A 25,772-nucleotide genomic window follows, 5' to 3' on the forward strand; every position below is an offset into this window, starting at 1 on the left:
GTGCATCAAGGCATTACTCAGCCAGGCCACCCTGTGACAGCCGAGCCAAGCGTAACTAGACGAGAGAAAGAGCCGCAACAATCTCCAATCGTCACTGCTGCTAGATCCCGTCAAGAATCAAGACCCCCCTCCAACCCCCCGTCCAGCTAAAGCTATCACTCGCCACACCTACGATCACACCTACGACCACGCCGACCCGCAAGATGTCCGCTACACGATCTGCCGTGATGTATACATCGCATCCCAATCCTGCAGCCGTGCCTCCAGCGAAGCGATGCTAATCTCACGGGTGCGGGCTCGACAGGTCGCTCTACCGGCGGGCACTCAACACGTCGCTGCACTGGACCGTTCGTCGCGACCTTTGGCGTGTGCAGGCGCTGAACATCCGCGACATGTTCGAGGCCAACCGGGACGTGACCGATCCTCGCCAGCTCAGCGTAGCCCTCCCCGCCCCGTCCTCTGCGTTCCCGTCGGACATCCGTTGACACTCGACTCTGCTCCCAGAAACTCCTCCAAGAGACCGAGAAGACGCTCCAGAAGTGGAAGCACCCCGACCCCTACGTTGCCCCGACAGCTCCCGGAGGTACGCTCTCGCCATCCCTCTCCCCTCCTACTCCGCCTCCCAAACACCAACGCGCGGGGGTTCTCGATCTAACATGCATATTTGCGCCACAGGCTCCAAGTACGAGCGAAACATGCCGGCGCCATTCTTTACCCCTCCGCCCAAGGAGATGGTCGATGCGCTCTAGGTGAGGACTGTAGGAGAGTGGATGCGCTGGTGTATATACTACATAGCACTCGCAAACTGGTTGCCAGCAATGGAGAATTACAACCAATCTTTGATCTTGTTCTTCCTTCCTCTAGATATCGTCTTCTTCCACACGTCGAGTGAGATATGAATTTGTTGTACGTGCTCGTTCGGATCAACCCGGGGTGTATAGTAGTGTGGTGGAGGAGAGCCTCGCCCACAACCCTCGCGAGGCGCTACATACCAGAACATGCTAGCACTCTCCGCGTCGCACGACAACAGCCACGGCCAGAACGATCATAAAGAACGACGTCGCGGCACCACGACCCCCCCTCGAAACGTTCTCCCCGCCGAGGCCTGTCGCACCCGCATCCAAGAATGCCGACCCCCGCCCCCCTCCGCAGCGCCTTCGACACCCTCAGCCCACCAATCCCGCTCGTCGGCCGCTCCTCCTCCGCATCACCATTCTCACCCAGCACCTCGACCAACTCCTCGACCTCGCACAACCCCAACAAAAACCTCTGCTCCATGCAGCCACCTCCTCGACCTCCTGGTCCCCCCGCCCCACGCTTCAAACCAAACGCCGCATTCGACAAGCTCCTGCACACCTCGCCCGTTCCGCGCACGATCACGGCTGCTTACGAGTCTTCGCGTCCCCAGGCAAAGAAACCCGTCGGTGGGTATAGTGTGCTCTCCGGATTCGGTGCTGGGTCTACGACGACTGCGCTGCCGAGGCCGGTTCCGATACTACAGAGACATGTGCTGCTGCCGCCGAAGGTAGAGGAGAAGGGACGGGAGATGGTGAGGAAGACGTTTGTTGGCGAGCCGGCGGCTGCTCAATTGGAGAGGGAGACGGAGGAAGGAGAAGCTAGAGCTACTGCAAAACGTGCTCGTGAGGAAGAACCCATCACCGCTGCGCCCGAGATGAAGAAGGTCGTGACAGAGAAGCTACCATCCGCTAAGAAGAGAAAGTCGCTTCTTGGGCAAGCAATGGAGCAGCATGAGAAATTGTCGTTGCCCGAGTCGTCGTCAATGGATATCGACGTGCCTCTGTCAGCAGATGCAGGTGTGCATGCGCAAATGGAGGACGTCGACGCGGCTCAACAGGAAATCCAATCAGCTCCGCCGCCAGAGAAGCGGAGAAAGACGAATGCCAACACAGCGCCGGCGGAGACTCCGAAAATCACTTCAAGAGCACCCTACCTGTCAAGAGCTACAGGATCGAGCACCACGAGAACCCCATCTGCGAGATCTGCGAGACCGACCCAAGCTACGGAAGAGACTCCTGCTACCAGGTCCGCGAAGCAAGCATCAACTACATACGACACTCCAACGATGGGGACTGCACTGCCCGAAACACGATCATCTTCTCGACTCAAGTCGAGCTCAAGGTCCTCCCCGGTTACCACAATGAAATCTCCAGCTTCAAACTCGAAGATCCCAACGTCCACCTCGAAGACCTCCACTCAGAAGAAGCCTCCACCACCGGAGCCCGCTACATCTTCCCGGAAGAGAAACCGGGGTGAAGAGACCCTCGATGAAACAGATATCTACAACTTTGTCGATGTCGAACCCGTGTCTCCTCCGCAAAAGAAGTCGCTTCCAGTTCCCGTCACGTCCCCACGTACCACTAGGAAGACGAGGGGTGCGCCAGAGATTCCGGAAACTCCTGCCATTGCTCCCATCGCTTCTGCCGTGAAGAGCTCGACGGCCCAGAAGAAGACTCCGGCCGAGCCACGTTTGACGAAGAGTGTCAACCATGACACTCCAGTTCCTACTGCTACTAAAATCAAAGCTGCAACTTCGCGGAAGACATTGCTACCACCGGGTAGCCCATCGTCGCTTCGTAAAGCCGGTAGGGCGGTCATCGAGACATCGGAGGCTTCGGAGGTTGAAGAGACGCCAAATTTGAAGAAGACCAGCTCCTATTCTCGTCGAATAAAGAACAAAACGGTCGAGGAGGATGAAATGCATCCAGATATCCTGGAGCCAGTAGTTTCCAAGACTCCGACTCCCAAGAAATCACTTCCACGACGCACCAATTCGTCTCGCCGCACAGCCGTGGACAAGAACCAAGAGATACCTGAGACCCCGGGATCTCCTGGGCTGCCAGCTACCAAAACTGCAGCCACGAGGAGGTCTCCGCCACTGCCGACCACTACCTCGCCCCGGCGTAGAAAGCTCAAAGCCGTCGCCGTCGTGGGAGGGGATGAGGTGCAAGGGACACCCCAAAGAATAGCATCACCGGAACTACTACCTCCTCCCTCCACGATGACACCTGCTGCCAGGAAAGCGATATTACAGCGCACCACCTCCACTCGGCGTAAAGTCACCAAGGTCGAAGTTGACGCTGCCACCCCGGCCACCAGCAAACCAGCACGTCAAACCCGCTCTTCCGGCGGCAAGAAAACTGCTGTCGCTGTTGCTGAAGATGAAATCCCAGAAACTCCGGCAGCCAACACCACCACCCCCACCACCTCCAAGATCCCCACCTCCCGCTCCAGCAAGAAGACTACCGCCACCAGCAGTACGAAGCCAACAGTCGTCATCCAAAGCCCCATCCCCGCGACTGCAACTTCAACTACAACTCCCGCCGCAGGCCGTCCCCGCCGCAGCCTGGTCCTCTCGCCGCTTTCGCATCCTCCGCCGGCCGAAACCCCCCCACCCCCACCCCCACCCCCAAAAGAGAAGTCGACTAAATCTCGTATCCCGCGCAGGTCGACGGGTAGTTGGGAGGGTAAGGACGGGCTGTACAATATTCCGAGCGAGATATTGGCGTCGCATGGAAGCGTGTGGGACGGCAAGAGTGGGCGCAGGGTCAGCGGTCGGACTAACGCCATTGCCCCAAACATTGCGCCGAATGTCGTGGAGGAGCCGGTGAAGAGTGTGCAGAAGAAGACGGGGGAGAAGATGGAGACCAAGAAGGAGACCAAGACGGAGACTAAGGCGAAGGCGAAGACTAAGAAGGTGGTTAGTTATGAGTTTTCGGATGAGGAGGAGTAATGTGCGATTACTCTGCGGGATAGTGTGTGAGAGACACACAGAAAGAGAGAGCGCGCGCGCTGATTTCTGCTTGCATTTTGTCGATGATCAGGACAGGATGGGGTTTACCTTTCCATCCCACTTTACTTTTCTTTTCTTTTCTTTTCTTTTCTTTTCTTTTCTTTTCTTTTCTTTTCTTTTCTTTTCTTTTCTTTTCTTTTCTTTTCTTTTCTTTTCTTTTCTTTTCTTTTCTTTTCTTTTCTTTTCTTTTCACTTGAGCACTTTACTTTCTGCGTTTCTTCTGCGTTTACTTGTCTTTTACTTGTCTTTTACTTGTCTTTTACTTGTCTTTTACTTGTCTTTTACTTGTCTTTTCTCTAATTGCTTGGGTTCGATACGCAGCCATGCAAGCAAGCGGGATTCGGTTCGGGAGTACCTTTAGTACAGTACAGTGCGATTCGTTTGAGACTCGGGAGAACTACTGGGAGACTGGGCGCACAAATGTTGTTATTTAGCGGGCTGCTTTACTTACGAGAATTTACACTGGTGGATGCAGAAGTATCTTAAGCCTTGAGGTGTTCCGTACTTGGTGACTGTGACATCGGCAATCGTACGGTATGCTGTGGCGGGCGGGCAGTAAGGTACCGGCTTTTGGTTCATCATACCATAGGTGTAGGTATCAGGCTTGGTGATGGAGTTGAAAACTCATACGATGATGAATTTAGTTACGTGCACAATGGCATCGACACCACCACCGCTGTGCGTCACTTTACTGGACGAAGAAGAAAAAAATGTTGTGATGGAATTGTTGCTTGCTCGTCACTCGATACATGAATGATATGCTATGAACACAGAACCTGAGCGACCTTACGATGAAAGTGATAGTAATAGTACGGTGAAACCAAGCCCCTTCTACTATATAAACGTCGGCAGTGATCCTCGTTCTCGTCCTCGTGATTGAAATCGATACTGTCTCGTGCGCGGTGTTCTTTGTTTCGGCATTGCTCCCCTACAACCACCAAACACCCTCGATATTTTCCTGCACTTAGTACGGCAAGCTCGACGTCCTGCCGTTAGCTGTTGGTGCTGAGGAACCAGACCCACCACTAACTACCACTCTGTGAGGGTCGAGTGATATCTACTATAAGCAGCGGTTGTGAGCGAACAGCCGGGGATGGGGGTAAATCGACGGGGTGGCCGTTACTTACATTCAGATCACTCGTCGCTCATAGGGTACCGCGGAGACCACAATTTCAAGTTCAGAGTACCTAACGGCTCATCCAGACATGAGCATCATCCACAGAGACGATAGGTACGCAGCCTCGTACATACATCCATCCAAGACCCCCTTCTACTCAGTACAATCGCCGGGGTGATTAAGACCCCCTCTGCGAGGGACAAGTGACATCTACATAGAGTAAAACTCGACTGTGAGCTTGAGCAGAGTGCGAATTGGGCTGTAATGGCGTTACCTACAGATCACTCGTCGCGCATTCCGCAGAGACCGCAGGTTGAAACTCAAACTTCAAACTCCAAGTCTCCAAGCCAGGGCTGTCTTTGTACTATACATTTGAGAATATACAAAGAAACCACGCAGTCTCGAGATCGATCCCACCACACAACTATACTGTGGCTCCCCCAGCACGCTGCTCCCAACTCCGGCGTTTCTTGATGCTCGTTATCGCCGAGGAGCCCGGAGCCAGTCCAGTCCACCACTCCTCCTCTGCGAGGGACAAGTGACGTCTAGAGTAAAACTCGACTGTAAGCTTGAGCGGAGGTGCGAATTGGGCGAGAAGGGCGTTACCTACAGATCACTCGTCGCACATTCCGCAGAGACCGCAAGTTCAAACTTTAAACTTTCAGTCTCCCAACCAGGGCCTCGTTAACTATCGCCGAGGAGCCTGGAGCCAGACGAGTCCAGTCCACAACTCCTCCTCTGCGAGGGACAAGTCTGGGTTTCGGGGGGGAAACTTCAGACTCGTCGCTCGTTCCGCAGAGACCGCAACTGCCACTGTAGACTCCCCTATATACGAAGTCCGCAGCTCCAGAAACTGTCTGTCTGCGAGCGAGGGAGGGACAAGGACACGGTAGGTCACTCGTCGCTCGTTCCGCAGAGATTGTTTCTGCGATCACCACAAAAAATTTGAGAACTGCAACGGAATACCTGGTTAAAGGTATGGTAAGGTCAAGAGCTGCCATGGCAAGCACTGATCAAATGCAGAAATAAAAAACCCATCAGAACTGTTGAGCCCAGTCTGACGCACTCTGCAAGGGACAGGTGACACGAGAATCACCCGTCGCTCGTGCTGCAGAGACCGCAATCTTTTCTCTATTTTCTCGAGGATTATTTTCTCCCCCAAAAAAAAATCAAAAAAGACTCCGGTCGGTTAAAATCGAGCAAAAAAACTGCAAGTACTGGAGTAAAACGCCGAAAACGCCGAAAAGAACTCCAAACAGTGCAAGATCACCAACGCTATGTCATATTTCATTCGTAAAATAAAATAATAAACCCGCCCGAATCGCAATCCCAAGACCCCAAGAAGCAACGTCTTCATCTACCGTACTCTAGCGACTGATCGCCGCAGTAGGCACGTCAGAAGGTCAAGTCCGACCACCAACACCAACAGCACGGTAATCTCAATCGCAATCGCAATCGATAAACGAAGCGCGCGTTCACGCCGCACCATCACCGAATCAGCAAAGCATGAGCACGCGTAATCTATGTACCTGTCTGTCTTCACGCGACGCGTCGAGAAAACCCCAATGGGCATGTGTGCCGTGGTATAAAGGGCGCCTTTTTAGTAATTTATCCGATACCGACAGTATAGCGAGCGGTAGACAAAATAATAAAGAAAAACTCCCTCAAATTCGAACCCAGCAATCCGTTATAGTACAATGAAGGAAGAACGACGTTGACCCCGTGAACAAAAAAAAAACAAAAAAAAGAGCAGGAAACCGTGAAGAAACCGGAAAAGGAACAAAAACCGCAAAAAGGTAAAGGTAAAAGAAAGGTTTTAGTTCGTTGGACACGCACACAAAAATCATGAATGAATGCACAGCAAAACAGAAACCTCCATCCAAGACCCGAAAACATTAAAACTTTGCAGCCCAACACAACCTACTTCGTTCATTTCCCAAATCAATACGCGATCAAACGCGTATAGAAATGTGAGAACAAAAGGCGAAAGTGCCGTACATCAGAGCGGAAAGTTGATCGTTTATTTGGTGGAAGAGGAGTACTTGGTAACAGCCTATCAAGGAAAAAGAATTAGTCATGATCGGATGTGGAGCCCAGAAAATTCCGACAAAAAACCACTCGGAAACCGAATTGTTTTTGTGCGAAAATCCGAGTCAGAATGGCGAGAAACGTACCTTTGTTCCCTCAGAAACGGCGTGCTTAGCAAGCTCTCCGGGGAGGATGAGGCGGACGGAGGTCTGGATCTCGCGGGAGGAGATGGTCGACTTCTTGTTGTACGCAGCCAACTTGGAGGCCTCGGTAGCGACACGCTCGAAGATGTCTGGAAACCATCAGTTATCGAGTTCGGGCCAAAAGGAATCGGAATCGCATACCGTTGACGAAGGAGTTCAAGATCGACATGGCACGGTTGGAGATACCGGTGTCGGGGTGAACCTGCTTGAGGACTTTGTAGATGTAGGAAGAGTAGGTCTCCTTTCTGGTCTTGGTGCGCTTCTTCTTCTCGCCAGTGGCAGCGGGCTTCTTGGACTCCTAGACGAGAAAAGTGTGAGCGAAAAATTGGATTCGATTTTGATGAGACGTGTCGAGATCGGAAGTGTTTGTTATGATTGGGGGAGAAATCGTACCTTCTTCTCGGTAGTCTTGGAAGCAGCCGGGGTCTTGCCAGCGACGGCGGGCTTCTTGTCGGCTTGCTTGGGAGGCATTTTGGTGGTGAGGATTGGGGATTGAAAGTGGGTGGTTTGCGGAGGTATTGAGGTTGGATGTGGTTGTGGTGGTGGTTGATGTGGTGGAGTGGATGGCAGAAGTTTGTGGTAGTGGAGGTGGGAGAGAAAGGGCGACGTGGGAGACCAGTCCCTCTTATAGTGTCAACGGGCTCGGAGTCGCATCACGCAGCGCGATTGTGCGTGCTGGGAAGTGCGCAGCGTACTAGGGAGTACGCCAGCCAAGCGTCGCGGGTTTGCTGGTAGGGTTTTCTTTCGGAATTTACGTGCATTTGCCGTATTGGGGTGGTGCGGCTGGGATTCGGGGGAGGGGGCTGATAAAACATCCGGGGTGGGTTAGCTGGGGCTGGTCGCAACGCGTTGTTGTTGTTCTCTGCTCTTCCATCCCTACAACCTCCCTCTAACTGCTCTAGCAGCCGCCATTCCCAGCCTCTTGTTGTACGCTGCTACTCCAAGTACGAACCCGCTACTCTGCTCGACGCTACACGGATCCACCGTTCCTCGCAGCAGCAAGACCTGTCGTGATGTTGGCCATCTGTCCCTTACGCGTCGCCGCTGGGAGACCAGAGGAGTCGGGCGTGCGGCGTGCTGTCTGCTGCGTGCTGCGTATTCGCTCTGAGCCGACGACGACGCGTGATTGCAGATGGCCAGACTGGTGGCAGCGCCTTCCTCTCGGATTCTCTGCCACTAATGGGCCTGCTAGCTGCTGCTCGGCTAGTCGTGAAAATCAAAGTGTTTTCTGTTCAACACCAGTAACCCCTAACCCTGGCTGCTGCCCCCAACGCCCTGAAAAGAAGCCAAGCCTGTTGATGCGAAGTCGCGTTCGTTACCATCGCTCGTATAAAGACCAAGCTGCTCCCACCACCCGACGCTGTTCTACCTTCTCCTCCTCTTCATCTACCAACAACCCGTCCAAACCACCACCACCACTCTCAACCACCACAAACTCGACCCTCGCACCCCCTCACCTCTCCCACTTTTTCAACCCCCCAAACCAAATCAAACAATGTCTTCCGGAGGAAAGGGTGGAAAGGCTGCCAGCGGAAAGCCGTCGCAGAGGTTAGTTTGCAACTTGATTCCCCTCGTCTGTCGGTCGCGATCGAGATCCATCACCCACATCCATCAAACAATCGACTCGAATCCTGTTTTCGACTTTTGAATTTCGACTTCTTTGGTCGCATGTTTTCGGATCGCATGTTTTTGTGTTTGAAAATCTGTTTCTGACTCTTTTCGATAGCCGTTCGTCCAAGGCCGGTCTCGCGTTCCCCGTCGGACGTGTCCACCGTCTGTTGAGAAAGGGCAACTACGCTCAGCGTGTCGGTGCCGGTGCGCCCGTCTACCTCGCCGCCGTCCTCGAGTACCTCGCCGCCGAGATCCTCGAGTTGGCTGGTAACGCCGCCCGTGACAACAAGAAGACCCGTATCATTCCCCGTCACTTGCAGCTCGCCATCCGTAAGTTTTTCCGAATCGCATTTCACATCCAGGTTCACCGGATTCTGACTTCAATACCAGGCAACGATGAGGAACTGAACAAGCTTCTCGGTCACGTCACCATCGCCCAGGGCGGTGTCCTGCCCAACATTCACCAGAACCTTCTGCCCAAGAAGTCTGGCAAGGCCGGAAAGGCCGGTGCTTCCCAAGAGTTGTAAGAAAAAGGAAAAAAGTCGACAGCTGCTCAATCTTGTGGCCTCATGGCGTGTTTCGGGGCAAATGGGGTTCGAATTTGATGGTTGCTCTTTTTTCTCGCGCTTTTGTTTCTTTCGGGTTTCCTTTTAACGCAGCAACTTGGGTGATCGCGGTTTCGGTAATTTTGTTTCCGGATTGGTGACGAATTAAATGCGGTTTTCTCTTGGTCGGGGTTTCGGTTCGTTTCTGTTTGTTTTTTTGTTCTCTTCCTTTTCTTTCTTAAATGTTCTTTTTTTCTTCTTTCTGCATCATGTACAATAACTTCCCGGAGTCAGAATTTTCGCTGCCTGTTTGACAATGAGAAGTTGTCATCACCTTTTGATTGACTTGGCTTGGCTTAACTTTTTCCCCGCGGATGCGATGTGATGCGTGTCCTTGTCGTTGACGTCGAGCGCGTCTTGCACGCGACTCCCACGTGTCTGTCTAATCCCATTGCTTGTCGCATAAACGGCGTCTGCTTGTTTGCTTGCCTTACCGCCCGTTTGTCGTTTGTGGTCTGCGGAAGCGATCCTGTGGTGGGGTGGTGAACAAAACCCCCTTGCGTCGCGCCCACGGTCAAGTCATTTCTTTCAACTTCTTCAGGAAATTTGGTGATCGCGAGTGCATACAAATTTGTGTGCGAAAAGTCATTGATAACTTTGTGGATCAAGTGTTAGAATCCGAAACGTTGAAAGAGGCCTGAAGCTGGGGAAAGCGAGTGATTTGTCGTGTTGTGTTGTGCGGCCAGATGACTGCGAATTTGGAGATCCTATCTTTGGGAATGAGGGATAAGGCCGCGCACGATAGCAGTAATCTAGACGATCAGTTTAATGAGGCGTTTAGGGGTTGAGTTCACTGAAGATATCAAGACTGCTCTCATTCATACAAATATCAGGGTTTAGTAGACATCACCAAGTCAGAACTCTGTTCTGGTTCAGATGCTGGAAGTCTACGACCCGCGCGGCTAGGATATGAAACGCTCTACAGACAAGACCAGGAAGTTGAAACAAGCCTTGTGGGGTATTATGGGATATCGGTATGCTTTGTCCCTGGGAGTGGGGACGCGGGAGTGGGGATCTGCGGTTGAGAATTCGAGTGATGAGTTGTGGTTGAACGACTATCACCATGACGCCGTACTCTGCACAGTCACGGCCTGGGTATCGGTGCCTTTTCTTGCTGAGTCTGGGTCTATCCCGGTCTTAGTATTTACTTCTGTCAGAGAATACAGTGTAAGTTCATGGCGCTTGCATTTCCTTTTTCTCGGACTGTCTCGATCAAGGTTTGTGTCTTATTTTCACGTACATACTTTTCACTGTCAACTTGTAATCACGAGGGGACTACGGTTACAAAGTTTCGGAGTGAATGACCTGGCATTCGGTACCCTAGTAACTGTCGACGGAGCTCTTCAACATGGCCAAGCATTACCAGTTACATTCGTCGGCATTACACAGGAGATTTCATCTCCGAGCTCCAAGAACTCGAGTGATCCCACATGTGCCACGCGAGCCAACCCAGCCCCACACGTCCGGTCGATTACTCTACCTATTCGGCACCTACTCTAACTCCTCTTGAACCCCGAAGTCCGAAATCCGACCGCCCGCCCGAACCGGCACACACGCACACGCCACAGAGCGGTGTGGTGTAACGTCGCTAGCTACCCCGCAGCACTGGAAGATATCGGCACTCTGCGTGTGGTGGTGTGGGAAAGAAAGAAAAATCCCTCACGTCATATGTTGGTAAGTTGTGTGCCTATCCCCCGCCAGCTCCTTCCCTGTCCCGGCCGTTTGAGCTGCGAGAGGAAACAGCCGGATCCGTCGCGATGGATATGGATGGGCGGTGGGTGGATGGGTCCAGCCCAGCAAAGGAAAGGAACCGGGTCGCTTATCGAACCCACCACCCATCCACCCACCACCCCATCCACACATCTACCTGCTGGAGGAAGTTGTGGGTGTGGTGTGGTGGTTGTGTGGTGCGAGGTGGGGGGGTGGGCGGGGCGGGGAGGGGTGGGTGCGTCATGGGATCGCACACGGGATTTTAGCGAGTGAGGAGCTGTGAGGATGTGATCTCAGGGTGGGGGATTTTGAGGCGTTGGGACGCGGTGGGAGGGTGGGGTTTTGTACACGAGTTGGTATGGATGCGAATGGGATGTTGTGGGTGTAGTTGGGTGGCCTGCGCTTGGGTTGAGTATTGGTGTTGCGTTTGAGGGGTGAGATGTGGATCATGTCATTGAATGGATGGTTGAGTTCTGGAGAAAGTCACTGTGGTTGACAAGATTACGTTGGGAAGCCGAGAAATGGCCGGCCATAGCCCCGGGAGCTGGCATTGTACGTCCTGCATATACTCGAGTCTTATACGTTCCACAACTCGCTGTAAACGGCGATTTCTTCCCAATTCGTGAAAACGAGTGCATCCTCATGAATACGTAGCGCGAGACTCTAGTAGGAATCTATGGAAAATACATAAATTTGCCCCAAAAGCGTAGCAGTTTACTTTTCTCAATGATGCAGTAGCCATTCAATGAGATCTTTACAGAAAAGTGGGAGTTTTCCAATGGTGCACTCTGATTGGCCGACGCGAATGTGAGCAGTGCACCTCACGTCGCGTCATCCCTCCATCTTTCTCGAAACCTATCATTGCCTGCAAGGAACGTTGCCGGCGAATTCAGCACCGCAACCACAACGCCCCAAAACCCGCACGAAAAAAGCGACAAGCAAGCTCTCAAGATGGGTATTAAAGGTACAGTACACTCCCCCCCCCGTTTCCTCTCCTATTCGGGGTCTCTCCTAACGCAATGTCTCCCCCGTAACCCGCAGGCCTCTTCCAGATCATCTCGGACAACGCTCCAAATGCCGTCCGCAACAGCGACATCAAGCAGCACTTCGGCCGCAAGGTCGCCATCGACGCGTCCATGAGCATCTACCAATTCCTGATCGCTGTGCGCTCAGAGGGCCAGCAACTCATGTCCGACAGTGGCGAGACTACCTCGCACCTCATGGGCATGTTCTATCGCACGCTCCGCATGGTCGACAATGGCATAAAGTGAGTTGTTCCTTGGGTAATCGGGAAGGGGGCTGGGCGGGCTGATCGGTGTGTGTGTGTGTGGGAAAAAGGCCGCTGTATGTCTTCGATGGAAAGCCGCCGATGCTGAAGTCGGGGGAGCTGGCGAAGCGTGTGGCTCGGAAGGCGCAGGCCGAGGCCGGGTTCGCGGAGGCGAAGGAGTCCGGCAATGCCGAGGAAATGGAGAAGTACGCGAGACGCACGGTTAGGGTGACCAGGGAGCAGAACGACGACTGTAAGATGCTGCTCAAGCTCATGGGCATTCCGTATGTCGAGGCGCCGTGTGAGGCTGAGGCTCAATGCGCCACGCTTGCGAGAGAGGGTTCGGTGAGTGGCCGACAGAGCGGGGGGCGGTGGGGTAGGCGCTGGTTGGCTGACGTGCGTAGGTCTTCGCTGCGGCTTCCGAGGATATGGACACGCTCTGCTTCAGGTCTCCGATTTTGTTGAGACATCTCACGTTCAGCGAGCAGAGGAAGGAACCCATCCAGGAGATCCATCTGGACAAAGCTCTCGCCGGATTGGAGTTCACATACGACCAGGTACATACACATACATATGCCCCCGCATGGAGCGAAATCAACACGTCACGGAAGAGGAGAGCTAGACTAACATGCATCGCCAGTTCATCGACATGTGTATTCTCCTCGGCTGCGACTACTGCGACACGATCCCGAAAATCGGGCCTACAACGGCGCTGAAGATGATACGTGAACACAAGTCGCTCGAGAAAGTCATTGAGAACCTGGGCGAGAAATACACCGTCCCCGAGAACTGGCCGTATCTCGATGCGCGTGCGCTCTTCCACAAACCTTCCGTGACCGATCCGAAAGATCTCGACTACAAGTGGGAGGCTCCGGATATCGAGGCTCTAGTCAAGTTCTTGGTCGTAGATAAGGGCTTCAACGAGGACCGTGTTAGGAGCGGTGCTGCAAGATTGACGAAGGGCTTGAAGACATCGACCCAGGGTGAGCAATAGTCCCACCACTCGCCGCTTTCTGTGCAATGCTGACACGCGGGGTTCCACAAAGCTCGTCTCGGCGACTTCTTCAAACCGATCCCCAAGACTGCGGAGGAATTGGAGGCCTTGAAGAAAAAGAACGAAACAAAGGCAGCCGAGAAAAAGAGAAAGGCCAAGTCCACAGCCGAGACGAAGAAGGGCGGTGGTGGCAAGAAACCGAAGTTGGGTGGTGCGTAGTTCGCAGTTGTTGCTTCACATGTAGTTTGCCTGTTTTTTCCTTTTCCTCTTCCCTTTTCGACAACGCACCGCACGCGAGAGAAGATATACGGTAGCCGCTTTACTTTACCTGCGCATTGATGGGTTTCATTTGAATGGGATTTTTTTTGTCTTTACGCGAGAGCAAATGCGATGTAGTGAAGACTTTGTAGTGGGGAGTGAGAATCGTTTGAATCGTTTGAATAGTCGATGTGGATGGGCGGGCGGGCGGCGGGGGTACGACTGACGACGGAACGTCAAGTGATCAAATGAAAACAAACTTGAAATCACTCACTCTCTCACTCACTCAGCGGAAGTGAAGCTCGGCTACGACTGAGAGCGAGAGAGAGCGAGAGAGAGAGCGCAATAGAACGCAAGATGAGTCCGACCACCCGACTTGGCCGAGGAAGAGGCCTGAGATTTGCGGTTCTGTTGTGGACGGGGGGAGGTGGAAGGTGGGAAAATCAAAACAAGGCCCCGAAGCAAGAGTGAGTGAGGGGAAGGATTTCCGGGCCTGCAACACGAGCCGACAGCATGACAGAGTGAGTGATGGCTAGAGAAAACAGGCTGCGGCCATGGTCTGGTCCTTCCGGTTGCCGCCGGGAGGATATCGATTGCGATATGGTGCTGTGGTGGGGGATGGGGGAGGGCGGACGGGAGTCTGCGACCGCGACGGGTTTTGCTCTCCTCGCGTTCTTTTCTGCGCTGTAATTACGCCCACAGCGACAATAAAAATCAGAGACTTGCACGGTCAAGATGGTCTACTGCCAGCGGCCTTTCCTTCTGGCCATGAGGAATTCGGAGAATGTGGGAAATTGTAGCGTTGCGCGGACGGCGGAGAGGAAAGAGAAGAGAAAGAGAAGTGGGCGACGGGGGGAGTTTTGTTGCTGGGTTAGGGATTCTCCAGTTGGTATGGCATCACACCATGAGATTTTGGCGCGGTGCGTTGGGTCCGCTCGCTCGCTTTTTTTTTTTGGCGCTGGGGGTGTGCTGGATTTGCGGAAGGGAGGGACGGACAGAACTCTGAAAAGACAGCCATCCGGCAGGGGTGGGGTGGCTCGGGGAGGGAGCATCAGAGTTGGGAGAGGGCGCAGAGTGAGAGGGAATGGATCGGACACCCTCCAGTGTCGACTGCCCACACACCCTGCCCACCCTGGTCGGCATGATCCACGCTTCAGACGCTGCCGCTCTAAAAGGTCGCCCTCCCCACCTCTCCCACCCTCCCGCTCTTGTTTTCCCGCTCCCTCTTCCTTATCACAACCAACCCACCTGTCCCGCACTCTTCCTCTGTTACATTCACCTTCCGGCGCTCGTTCTCCCTCGAACCAACAACTTCTCCCCACACGAAACCTTATCACCACCCAAAAAACAAAACAGCAGAAATGGCCCCCAAAGCTTTCACCTCCACCCCCGTCGCCAGCAAGCCTGCTGCTGCGAAGAAGTCTTCTCCCCCGGAGCACCCTCCCTACAAGGAGATGGTCAAGGAGGCTATTCTTTCTGTAAGCTCACTCTCTCGCTGCGTTTCTATCACCGAGGGAATTGTGTCTAATTGTTCTGCGCAATATAGTTGAAGGATCGCAATGGTTCCAGGTACGATAGCATCGCTACCGTGCGCGCCGCGTCCAAGCTCGGTCGCGCACAATACCCCCCAGCCCCCAACCACCCTTTCTGCCCGATCAACTGCCACTTGGATTCGCAGCTAACGTTCTTCCTTTAGCCGTCCCGCTTTGAAGAAATACATCAAGGCCAACTACAAGGGTGTCGATGGCGCTCAGTTCGACCGTCTTTTCAACGCTGCGATCAAGAAGGGTGGAGAGCTTAAGGAGTTCTCTTTCCCTAAGGGACCTTCGGGAACCGTCAAGCTCGTCAAGAAGGAGCCTGCGCCCAAGCCGGCTACCGCTAAGGTACGCGACTATTTTTTCTTTCACCCTCGCGAGTCGCGCAGATGTCTAACATGGCGCACAGAAGCCTGTCGCCAAGAAGGAGACCGCTGCTAAGAAGGAGACCACCACCAAGAAGGCCGCTCCCAAGAAGGCCGCAGCTAAGCCCAAGGCTGCTGCAGCTGCCGAGAAAGCCGAGAAGCCCGTGCCCAAGAAGGCCGCCGCCGCGAAGCCAAAGGCCAACGCCAAGAAGCCCCGCAAGGAGCCCGCTGCCGCTCCTGCTGTCGTCGAGAAGGCTACTGTCCTCACCAAGACCAAGTCCGGACGTGTGACCAAGGCGCCGGCCCCCAAGCCCGCTAAGGCCGCTGCCCCCAAGAAGGCGAAGGCTGCTGCCGCTCCTAAGAAGAAGGCCACCCCCAAGAAGGCGAAGAAGGAGGAGGCTGCAGCTACCTCTGCTTAAGCTCATCGTTAATCACCTCCTCGCTGGTTCTTCTGTACAGCGCGGCGATTTGGAGCTCTTGTTTTCTACGAGGTTTACGTACTGGGTTGCATTTCTTTAAACGGGTTGGTTCTAAGTTCACATTTTTTCCTCCTCTTTCTCTTGGTTAATTGGAAGTTTGGTTCACTCTGTCCTGAATTACCTGTCTCACCATCTTCCATGCCACCCAGACACACGCGCGCGAGAGAGGCACAATATCTTTTTCTATTGTTTGGGAGTTTTTCTTCGGGTCTATGGGGTTTCATTTTTTCTTCTTTTCAATGTTTTGCTGGGTGTTTTGTTTTCCTCTTTAAGTGGGTGTTATTTTTTCATCAACGCGTAGGGTCTACTGTCTTTTTTTCTTCGTTGTATTGTTTCTTTGCTACAGGTCGGCGGTTCAATTGTAGGTTTTTTTCACTATTGCGAAAAGTTGACTCGATATTCGCGTGATGCGCTGTGACTGGTGATCTCATAAATCGTGAGGTGAGGTTGCTCCTGAGGCTGGAACCGGGAGGAGAAGTGGGAGCAACGTTACCCTAGGTACGGCACGGTACGCGGGAACTGGAGCTGGAACAGAGCGGTGCTCGCTTGCGAAGGTAGGCAGGGGAAAGCGAACGTGAACGTGACAACCAAGCTATGCATACGGTAGGTACTAGCTCTGACGTACCATACTCCGATTGGAACGTTATTGGTGGGGGAGGGGGAAGCAGAGTGCTCTGCAATTGATGGGGAAGTGCGATTGATGGCCGAAGCGAGCAAATGGGGTAAGAGTACGAGGTCCGGGGATGAGCTGGCGGATTCTGCTGGCGTGTGTGCTGGAGACTTCGGAGGGCTGGCCATGCACCGACACGGAGGGGCTCATCGCTACAACACAGTGGCGATTCGGGATCGGGATCGGAATCGGAGGGGGGCGGGGGTGTGGAATCGGCCAGCAGCGAACGGCGAACGCCAATGCAACACTGATATCCGCATCTCCCATCTCGCGGATCGTGGCGATATCTTCCACCAGCAGCCGGCTTCTCGAGGAATTCGTGCACTCTAGCCTGCCACTCGCTGTCCGCTGCGATGGCTGGGATTCCTTCCATGCACTCCGTGGCGGATATTGTTCGCTTCTTGTCGGACTCGGGCTTGCGTGTCCTCCTCCGGTGACTGCGGTGCGGATGGCTTCGCGGTGTGCTGGCGACGGGCGTATCGGCGTGCTCGCTCCAAGTTCCTGCGCCGAGGCCGTGGCATGGCGGGTTGGCCCGGTTGGGCGCAGAGGCTCTGCGCCGAGGGTATCCGGCGGCGGTTTCGGCGCCGGGCGGTGGTTGTTTCGGCGGTGGAGCCGGAGAGTGCCGGACCGGCGATTGGATTCGGTAGGCATCACGGCAAACTCAGCAGCAGCAGCGTGCGATGATACCATACCTAGAGTATCTCGGTGGTTATGTGCTGCGTTCTTTCCCACAAAACATATATCCTACATCAGCCTGCAGGAGATGGCGACGGCTATGTAGAGTAGGTATGTACCTAGGTAGGCTGTTTGGCTCTTTGCGGTTGGAGGCTTTGGTAGGATCCATGTATGATACGGCCATTGGTAGACGTGGGATGGCCTGCCGCGCGGGCTGCTCACGGCTTTGATCGGGTTCCGCCGGTTCGTTGGATGGAAGGAGAAGTGAGAGAGTCGGGATGCTCGGGATACTCGTGGAAGGCGAGAACTCCGGCCTGCCGTCGCACTCACACTCAACTCCTTTCCGATAAGGAGGCACTCTATTAAACTAGACTACGGATACATACCAGTATCTGAGCAGGTGAGCTACTGGTAAGGCTTCGGAGCTCTCCCTTGTACCTATTTTTCAATGCAGGGCTGTCGGCATGTATCAACGTTTACTAGTACTTACTCCGTTTCCGAAACGATGTTAGCTCGAGTGCTGCGTTATCAAGCGAAGATACTCTATGCACTCCACGTTCATCACGAGCTATGCATGGGAAGTGCAAAGTCGTGACCATATATATAGGGCGCATGTCGCATGTCGCATGTCGCATGTCGCGCTCAGGAGTCGGGATGCTCGGGAACGCTAAGCATAGATACTTCAGTACCGTAGCCTGTAGGTATCCGACACCTCCTCATTGCTCAAAGCTCGACACGGTCGACGCCAAATTCCAATATTTTGCAACCAGCAGCCCTCTCCTCCCCCTCTCCTCCGCCGGATCAGTCGTGAACAAACAGGCACCTGGCAGGGCGAACAGCAGCCCAAAACCCGCCACCCTACACGGTTCATGAATCCGGCGATGACATCACCTAAGTAAGTATGGAAACAATGTCCTGGGTTTAAGGTTACACTACCACGGTACTATGGTAAGTACTTCTTGGTATGTAGGGACCTGGGGGCCGACGGATCAGACTTGGATCACGCGGTACGGTGGGCAGGTGCAAATCGATGACCGAACTCGATGGCAATGACTTGGAGTCAGGTTGGGTGCCGTAGGTACTGTGGGTATCTGCCGATTGGTCTTTCGGTGGCCTGGGAGCGTTCCATTGCCCGGCCCTGTGTGAATCTTGCCGTAAAGACTAAGTGGAGCCTTGGAGACGCCATTTCCACTCATAAGTACGGTATGTACATTCATACCTTCTCACTCTTCGCCACAAAGACTCCCCCACTTTAGAACTCTCAGTGAACTCTGCGGCCTGTCAGCTGACCCCATGACTGTTCGGTCCGATACCAAGAGTCCCGTATGTACACAAGCCGGGCGCTCTCAGCCACGACTAACGAGTGCTTGCCCATGATAGACCATGGGTGTGTGTTGCAAAGGTTGTAGCCTGTAGCCTGTAAGTATTCGATTGCCGTTTCCGGGTTAACGGCCGTTGAAGTGCCGGTGGGTAAGTAAGTACTTGCCTATTTCATACATCATACATGAAACGCATCCATCCAAGCGGGTGACTGTGCTGTACATACCGGTATCAGCGTTGATGGATGAGAATATACGTGAGATCGTCAATCCCGCTGACTTGACTTGACTTGAATTTCCTTTCCTCGGGCTCAGTTGCTAGTAGGTGGTTACCTCCCATGCTCAAAGTCTCAGAGGGCATAGACGGCGCAAGGGTGAACCTCAGAGTGGGAAACAGCGCCATCTACACGGTGCATTAATTGCCAGTGCCGCAGCGGCAGCAGCGGCAGTATGAACGTACAGAAACGAGAAGGGAGCCGTTCATATGTAAGCGGGAAAGCGTTCATATCCTTGGACTGCGAGATGGAAGGGCTTGACTCGATGATGGAGCTTGAAGTTGACTTTTCCTCAGCTTCAGCCTTGGGCTTCAGGAATCAGGAGTTCAAGTTATGTACCCTGGGAGGAATTCTAGTAAACAATGCACATCAAGTACGGTATGTACCTAGGAGTGGGCTTGCTGAGGAACTGAGAGAAACGTCGAGTTTGGACCTTTCATGGTCGTCTCCGGGCGGTGAGGAGGAGGAGATGCTGCAAAGCGAAGTATCGCGACAAAATATCGTATGCAAAAAGAAGACGCCATTATTGTTCGTAGTAGGTAACTCGTATTATATATCCGTACTAGGGATTGCAATCGGGGTACACAGGAAGTAGGTGCATATCAACACCACCGTGTGCAAATCGTGCAAATCCGAACAAGTAGAAGCAGTCGTCGACAACGCCGCGACAGAAGCCCACCGTAACTGCATCTTTGGAGCCGTGATCTTCTCCATGATTATCTTGATCGCCCGCGCATTGGTACATATGAGTACATACCGGTACCTATCCGGCGGGTTTGCTACCATCGCGAAGAACAGTGCAATGCTCTCGCCAGCGAGGTTTTGGTGGGAGCAGGTGGGCCTTCATGGCCATACATACCAAAACTTGGGATCGGAAGCGGGCCTGAATACCTACCTCATGCCTAAGTGTCTATTTCATACCGGTATCCTCAGTGCTCACAAACTATATAGTAGTAATCCTCACAACTGACTCATGTCGCCATACTGTAGTACCGTAGTAGGTAGTATTTTCGGGGAAATCACTTCAGGAGGATCAGTCGCAGTCGCAGACCTGTAGTGCACGCGAGTGTGCGCCGGACAATCGGTGCTTGCTTACTCTACTTACATCTGCCTAGAGTAGGTAGCTGCTCTCGTGCCGACGTCCGTGTAAATAGGGAAGCCTGGAAGGGGTACTAGGTATACCTACCGTATGCGTGCAGAAATACCGGGTTCCATGTTGGTAGGGTACGGTAGGTACGGTCCAGCAGCGGACCACCAGCTTCCGGAGCGCCCCGGCGCGGCGCGGCGGCTGCGACCCTGTATGTATGTAGAGTAATGGGTGGAGCCAAACAGATCTACTCTCTACTTTTAGAGTAGAGTACTGGCGGTCTGTCGCCTTTCGGAGGAAAATTCAGCGACTCGGCTCGGGCGGGGTGGGAGACTCCTGTTTCCTGTACGATACCGTCCTAATATGATACCTAGTACGACGTCAGCGAACCATGGCAATCCGGCACGCCGAGTTTCTGTCAGCACGTGCGGGATGTCTCACATTGCGGGCTGTGCTGGAGTTAGAGCTGGAGCCTGCGGCAACCGTCATCGAATCATCGACAGGCAGGTACTGGTACATAGAGTTGGCAAGTACTCGGATTCGCGGCTCCCCAGTAAGATCCGGGACCGAACAATCGGGGGGATCTGTTACGGGTAGGCAAGTATGCCTATCCCTATGCCCATCCCTATGCCTATCCCCTATCCCTTGAGCCCGGAGGTCTTCCCGCCCCACACGAGTACGGTAGGCAGGTAGGTGCTTAGGTAGGTGCTTAGGTGCTTAGGTAGCGGTGGATCGTCTCGTGATCCGGTACATATGATGTGTACATGTACATATTCTGCTTGGCTGGGTTGCTTCCGGCGACGGCAGCGGCGGCGGATCGGTGCAGGGTTGCGGTACGGCGGTACATACCTACCTACTATGATGTACCCATCTTCTCCTGCGATGTCTGCGACGTCTGAAGGGCTTGTCTGCCGGTTGTCAGATTCGAAAAGCGGGGGGGATTGTCTGCAGCCAACGCCGACGATCTTCGATCGGTTCGGAGCAAAGCCGATGGATTCTGGATGGGGATGGAGTCGGCATCTTGACCACCGGTCGTTTCTTCGAGGCTGGACGCTACGAAGGCCGCAACTAGTGATGGAGAGCATCTCCGCTGGCACCACCCATGTTACTTCGTCTTGAAGTTGATTGTCGCGCGAATTGTACCGGTAACAGCACCGACGAACGAGCGATCGGAGGCAGCATCACCGCATATCACGCGCCATAGCCAAGCCAACTCCCGCACCCGCTCCACGAGACATCCATAACTCAGAATAGTTACTCTACTCTAGGCTCTACAGTAGCTGGCCCTGTCCGCGCTAGACGTGGAGAGCTTCGAACGTTGTTCCCCTTCTGCAGGGAACGGAAGCTGGCTGATGATTCCAAGACTCCCACAATCTTGGTACGCAGTAGAGTAGGTACTTGGCTATTTGCTGCGCCTCAGAGGATCACGGTTGCTGTGCGGAAGAGGTGAACATCCGCCCCGGCCCTGGCCTGCCCTCCCCTCCCCTGAATATTATAGTACCGCATGTACCCAGAGTGTCCTCAATGCTCAACCCCCTTTGTGTTGCGATTGTTGCTCGATGCTGCTGATGCCGCGAATAGCTGTAAGAATACCGTAATCGCAAGCGTCGACAATGATAATAATAAAATAAACCCGTCCCGAATACCGTAATCGTCTCTCCGCGGACTGCAGCTGAATGAATGGTGAATGGATGAACGGGACGGCTGATTCTTTGTAACCGCAACTCTGGCTGAGCGCCTTGGCCACTGTCTGTCGCCCTCCCTCTCTCCTTCTCCGCGTCCAACACCACCACCACCACCACCAACTTCCAACTACCTCCCAACTACATCACTACACCCTCCCAACCGCCGTCGCTCTCTACCAATTCCCTCTTCCCTCCGATCCTCCCCACCACCACCTCCCCCACTCCCCCAACACTCGTTTGTCCTTTTCTTCGCAGGCCGAAACATAGCTGAGTCGAAGCACAAGATTTCCACGCTTACACGCCTAATTGCTGGCTGCTCCCCTTCCTCCCAAGCCTACCCGCCCAGTCGTCGTCGTCAGTCCCCAACAGCAGCCGAGCACGAGCCAGCCCCCCTCACGCACACTCTACTCTACTCACCTCACACCGCTCAGCACCCCCCATCCTAATCTCCACCCCCCCCCCCCCCCCCCCCCCCCCGCGAATTCCTCCTCCGCACACCATCCTACCTCACTCTAGCACATACTCATAGCACATACATACATCCACTTACCTACATACCGACTCACGTACTTACTCACTTACATACACGTACCTACTGCGCTCGTACATCTCCTTCTCCTCCTCCTCCTCCTCCTTCGCTACGGTGTCTGCCGATATCACGCATACTTTACCGCCCACCACCACCGCCGTCGCCGCCTGCGCCGCCGCCGAGCCCACCGCCGAGAAATCTGCAGGCTGAAAAGCGAAAAAAAACAAGCTCCCATAGAAGAAGAAGAAGGGGGGTGTTGTCAGAAACTCATTTGTTGTCCGGGTTGCTCAAATTCAAGGTACTTTGGAAAAGAGAGAGTGAGAGAAGGAAGAAAAAAAAAGGGCTGAGCACACCGCCCCATTATTTCCCGTCTCTGCACTAAACCCGCGTCGTCGCCGTCGCCCTTGGGCCAAATCTACCACCCAAACCTCCCCCCCCCCCCCCCTCCTCACCCTCACGATCGGAGACCGACGCTCGCTCAGAGAGAGAAAAAAAAAGAAAGAGATAGTGGACGGAAAAGTGTGCGGATAAATACTACACACGCATACATGTTGCGATCTTCTGGTGGTACCGCTGTTATGACCCTGCCCCCCGTTAGAGACGACTCCACTACCTCCACCGGCTCGCCGCATTACCAACCCGCTCCCGCCGCCGCCGCCGCGACTCCGTCCGCCCCCTACAATTTCTCGAGACCGCATCCCCCGCCCGGTTCCGCGTCGTCCATGCATAGTAGCCATACGCTGTCGAACGGGCTATCGAACGGAAGTGGCGGAGGTGGCTTTGTCGGTGGACACATCGGGCCCAACGGTGTACTGCAGGGACCAAAGGCTGCTGACGGCGCGAACGGGGGAAGACCACCAGTGCCGCCAAAGCTGAAGAGAAGTCTGAACACGCCCTCTCCCGATCGGGACATCCGGCCGAGTGCAAAGGAAGCGATGTACCAGGCGCAGCCGCAGGATGACGGGTCCTATTTCCCTCCATACTCGAACGGCTCGACCACTACCTCCACTACCACTACTAACAACAACAATAACAACAACTTCAACAACGCTCCAAGCATCGTGAAACCCTCGTCGATTCCAGTGTCCGTTACATCGACGAAACCCGCCGAACATACTCCTATACCTACATTGTCCTCATCCTCGCCGCGTCTATCGCCCCGTATGGCACCTCAAACAACAACAGGGGCTGGGCCCGGTTCGCAGCTTCTACCACCACCAAATCTATCACCACCACAACCGGGGTCTCTGCGACAACGGCATACACTGCAGGTTCCAAAGGGGTCACAAGGAAGTAGAACTTCAACGGCGACAAGTGGTTCCGAAGTGGTCGCGAGTGGTCGGTTCTCACCGACGTCGTCGTCGACGACGCCACGGCGCCACTCCATATCTATGGGCCGACGGCCGACGCGTTCGATACATTCAGATAACCACATGGAAGAAGTGCCTCCGGATGAGGATGCTGCGAGGTGGACGGAGGCTATCAAGGCGAAGAGGGCGGTTAAGAAACGGAAGGAAGAGGAGATTGATGACGATAAGGTGGTGGTGGGCACCAAAGTCGATCACAACCACGCCAACTGGGTCACCGCCTACAACATGCTTACTGGAATTCGCTTCTGTGTGTCCCGGATCAATGCAAAGATGGATCGGCCCTTGACGGATGCCGACTTTGATGCGAAGCACAAGTTTTCGTTTGACATGTGAGTTGTGTTGCAGTGGCGGTAGAAGTGAAGTGAAGTGGAACGTTCGTCTGACGGCGCATACGTATAGTACCGGCAATGAGCTCACACCTTCGGCAAAATACGATTTCAAGTTTAAGGACTATTCGCCCTGGGTGTTTCGACATTTGCGGACAAAGTTCGGATTGGATCCGGCCGACTACCTGATGTCGTTGACGAGCAAGTACATCTTGTCGGAGCTGGGGTCGCCTGGAAAGAGTGGCAGTTTCTTCTATTTTTCGAGGGACTACAAGTACATCATCAAGACCATTCACCATGGCGAGCACCGTTTTCTGAGGCACATATTGCGAGATTACTACAAGCACATTGAGGACAACCCCAACACACTGATCTCGCAGTTCTATGGCCTCCACCGCGTCAAGACCCCGTTCGGCAGGAAGATTCACTTTGTGGTCATGAACAACCTGTTCCCACCGCACCGCGATATCCACCAGACTTTCGATCTAAAGGGGTCAACTATCGGTCGCGATTACAAGGAAGACAACCTCAGCGAGAACCCGCGGGCCACACTGAAGGATCTGAACTGGCTGCGGAGGGATATGCACCTTCACTTTGGCCCACACAAGAAGAATCTGTTCATACAACAGGTGGAACGGGATGTGGCTCTGCTCCAGAGGCTGGAGATTATGGATTACTCGCTGCTGTTGGGAATTCACGATCTGACACGAGGGAATCGCGACGACATTCGGAATAGTGCGCTGAAAGTGTTCCAACCTGGGGGTACCGAAAGCGACGACATACACGGCCATGCGCTGCAGCGGACGCCGAGTAAGATGGAGAAGGCACGGCAAGCGAGGGAGCTGAGGCGGGTCATCAACAACGAGGTTCCGATATCATTGGATCGTAGTGTTGCGAACAGATTACCGGAAGAGTTCTTAGAGTACTTATTCCTCACAACTTGCTATTACACGAGGCATTCGGTGCTAACCTTTAATAGACAAAAGAATACCATCTTCTACGGTGACGATGGGGGGTTCCGGGCTACTCATGAGACCGATGAGCCTGGCGAAGTGATCTATTATCTAGGGATAATAGATTGCTTGACTCACGTAGGTGTACCTCTTCCGAGTGATAGGTAGTGCGCTAACATCATGATAGTACGGCTTCATCAAACGTCTGGAACATTTCTGGCGAGGTCTCTCGCATCCTAAAGACCAGGTGTCCGCGATCCCACCGCACGGTTACGGCGAACGGTTCCGCACCTTCATCACGAGCATCGTCAAATCGCCCGAAGAAGCGGCAAGGGACAAGGAGACACGAAACCAAGGCACAGGAGTGTCTGACGCGGCCGTAGCCGGCGAGGCCGAGCGGACCGATCGAACAGCCCGAGGCGAAGATCAACTTCCCAACCGAACCATCGCCGCCGTACGATCTCCCAGCGCCGAGCGCACCGGTGGTGCCACAGGAACTATCCTGCCCGTCGTCGAGGAGGCGGGCGAGGGCAGTAGTCGCAACGGTAGTGCCCGCAGCGTCGAGAGCTACCGTGGTGGCGCACCGATGGTGAAGAACGACTCTGGCCTGGGCGGGAGAGAAGGAAGCAGCAGCAGCGATGAGAGCCATGGCGGTAACGGTGGCCACGGCGGGGACGAACGCGCGGGGATGTTTCAAAAGAGGAATACTGCAGTCAGGAAGCGGACGGACACCGAGGAGATGGCAATCAGGGTGACGACAGTTAGTGGGTAGTGCGGCTGTGGCGGCGGCGTGTGGTTTGTAGTTGGGGGGGTGCTGTTTGTGTGTGTCTTTTCTTAACTTCTTCTTCTCATTCCTGTCTTTCCGTCTTTGTTGCGTTTTTTTTTATATCATAGCTAACA

General features: G+C 54.0%; 7 protein-coding genes across 7 annotated transcripts; 6 read left to right on the plus strand and 1 right to left on the minus strand.

Moving 5' to 3' along the window:
• The first annotated feature begins 75 nt into the window (after window positions 1-75).
• On the plus strand, window positions 76-1,135 carry BZA05DRAFT_385953 (NADH dehydrogenase 1 beta subcomplex subunit 9). Its single transcript, XM_051482453.1, has 4 exons — window positions 76-229; window positions 305-437; window positions 505-583; window positions 676-1,135. Exons 1-4 carry the CDS (start codon window positions 204-206, stop codon window positions 747-749), a joined length of 312 nt encoding a protein of 103 aa, XP_051343847.1. The 5' UTR covers window positions 76-203; the 3' UTR covers window positions 750-1,135.
• A 1,884-nt stretch (window positions 1,136-3,019) lies between these two features.
• BZA05DRAFT_433472 (uncharacterized protein) lies at window positions 3,020-3,837 on the plus strand (the record flags this gene model as incomplete). Its single annotated transcript, XM_051486264.1, has 2 exons — window positions 3,020-3,275; window positions 3,348-3,837. 2 exons carry the CDS (start codon window positions 3,020-3,022, stop codon window positions 3,749-3,751), a joined length of 660 nt encoding a protein of 219 aa, XP_051343848.1. The 3' UTR covers window positions 3,752-3,837.
• Window positions 3,838-6,504: 2,667 nt separating this feature from the next.
• On the minus strand, window positions 6,505-7,750 carry BZA05DRAFT_385957 (histone-fold-containing protein). Its single transcript, XM_051482454.1, has 4 exons — window positions 7,553-7,750; window positions 7,301-7,457; window positions 7,103-7,248; window positions 6,505-6,981 (listed from the first exon to the last, which is right to left on the minus strand). The coding sequence occupies exons 1-4, from the start codon at window positions 7,628-7,630 to the stop codon at window positions 6,949-6,951; spliced, it is 414 nt and encodes a 137-aa protein (XP_051343849.1). The 5' UTR covers window positions 7,631-7,750; the 3' UTR covers window positions 6,505-6,948.
• Window positions 7,751-8,883: 1,133 nt separating this feature from the next.
• BZA05DRAFT_331670 (histone-fold-containing protein) lies at window positions 8,884-9,297 on the plus strand (the record flags this gene model as incomplete). The annotated part of the gene is made up of 2 exons (XM_051480600.1): window positions 8,884-9,100; window positions 9,161-9,297. Coding segments are annotated over 2 exons (354 nt in total), but the record flags the coding sequence as incomplete, so codon positions are not given.
• Window positions 9,298-11,855: 2,558 nt separating this feature from the next.
• BZA05DRAFT_385964 (PIN domain-like protein) lies at window positions 11,856-13,805 on the plus strand. The gene is made up of 6 exons (XM_051482455.1): window positions 11,856-12,049; window positions 12,127-12,352; window positions 12,424-12,697; window positions 12,757-12,909; window positions 12,993-13,335; window positions 13,399-13,805. Exons 1-6 carry the CDS (start codon window positions 12,037-12,039, stop codon window positions 13,563-13,565), a joined length of 1,176 nt encoding a protein of 391 aa, XP_051343851.1. The 5' UTR covers window positions 11,856-12,036; the 3' UTR covers window positions 13,566-13,805.
• Window positions 13,806-14,758: 953 nt separating this feature from the next.
• Window positions 14,759-16,388, plus strand: BZA05DRAFT_385967 (linker histone H1 and H5 family-domain-containing protein). The gene is made up of 4 exons (XM_051482456.1): window positions 14,759-15,082; window positions 15,151-15,173; window positions 15,301-15,487; window positions 15,549-16,388. Exons 1-4 carry the CDS (start codon window positions 14,966-14,968, stop codon window positions 15,921-15,923), a joined length of 702 nt encoding a protein of 233 aa, XP_051343852.1. The 5' UTR covers window positions 14,759-14,965; the 3' UTR covers window positions 15,924-16,388.
• A 6,890-nt stretch (window positions 16,389-23,278) lies between these two features.
• On the plus strand, window positions 23,279-25,431 carry BZA05DRAFT_313354 (uncharacterized protein; the record flags this gene model as incomplete). Its single annotated transcript, XM_051480347.1, has 4 exons — window positions 23,279-23,922; window positions 23,993-24,841; window positions 24,899-25,010; window positions 25,060-25,431. Coding segments are annotated over 4 exons (1,977 nt in total), but the record flags the coding sequence as incomplete, so codon positions are not given.
• Between the last annotated feature and the right edge of the window lie 341 nt (window positions 25,432-25,772).

The sequence above is a fragment of the Tricharina praecox genome (genome assembly GCF_024521635.1).
Source record: "Tricharina praecox strain CBS 144465 chromosome Unknown BZA05scaffold_2, whole genome shotgun sequence".
Classification (NCBI taxonomy): Eukaryota; Fungi; Ascomycota; class Pezizomycetes; order Pezizales; family Pyronemataceae; genus Tricharina; species Tricharina praecox.

Bases quoted from the DNA above. Each gene is read 5' to 3' on its own strand.
- BZA05DRAFT_385953 (XM_051482453.1), top strand. From the start codon at position 204: ATGTCCGCTACACGATCTGCCGTGAT. The intron at 438-504 runs GTAGCCCTCCCC...CTCTGCTCCCAG, and splicing joins CCGATCCTCGCCAGCTCAGC to AAACTCCTCCAAGAGACCGA. The intron at 584-675 runs GTACGCTCTCGC...TTTGCGCCACAG, and splicing joins TGCCCCGACAGCTCCCGGAG to GCTCCAAGTACGAGCGAAAC.
- BZA05DRAFT_385957 (XM_051482454.1), bottom strand. From the start codon at position 7,630: ATGCCTCCCAAGCAAGCCGACAAGAAGCCCGCCGTCGCTGGCAAGACC. The intron at 7,458-7,552 runs GTACGATTTCTC...TTTCTCGTCTAG, and splicing joins CCAAGACTACCGAGAAGAAG to GAGTCCAAGAAGCCCGCTGC. The intron at 6,982-7,102 runs GTACGTTTCTCG...TTTCCTTGATAG, and splicing joins CCGTTTCTGAGGGAACAAAG to GCTGTTACCAAGTACTCCTC.
- BZA05DRAFT_385964 (XM_051482455.1), top strand. The intron at 12,910-12,992 runs GTACATACACAT...ATGCATCGCCAG, and splicing joins TGGAGTTCACATACGACCAG to TTCATCGACATGTGTATTCT. The intron at 13,336-13,398 runs GTGAGCAATAGT...GGTTCCACAAAG, and splicing joins CTTGAAGACATCGACCCAGG to CTCGTCTCGGCGACTTCTTC.
- BZA05DRAFT_385967 (XM_051482456.1), top strand. From the start codon at position 14,966: ATGGCCCCCAAAGCTTTCACCTCCACCCCCGTCGCCAGCAAGCCTGCT. The intron at 15,083-15,150 runs GTAAGCTCACTC...TGCGCAATATAG, and splicing joins TCAAGGAGGCTATTCTTTCT to TTGAAGGATCGCAATGGTTC. The intron at 15,488-15,548 runs GTACGCGACTAT...CATGGCGCACAG, and splicing joins CCAAGCCGGCTACCGCTAAG to AAGCCTGTCGCCAAGAAGGA.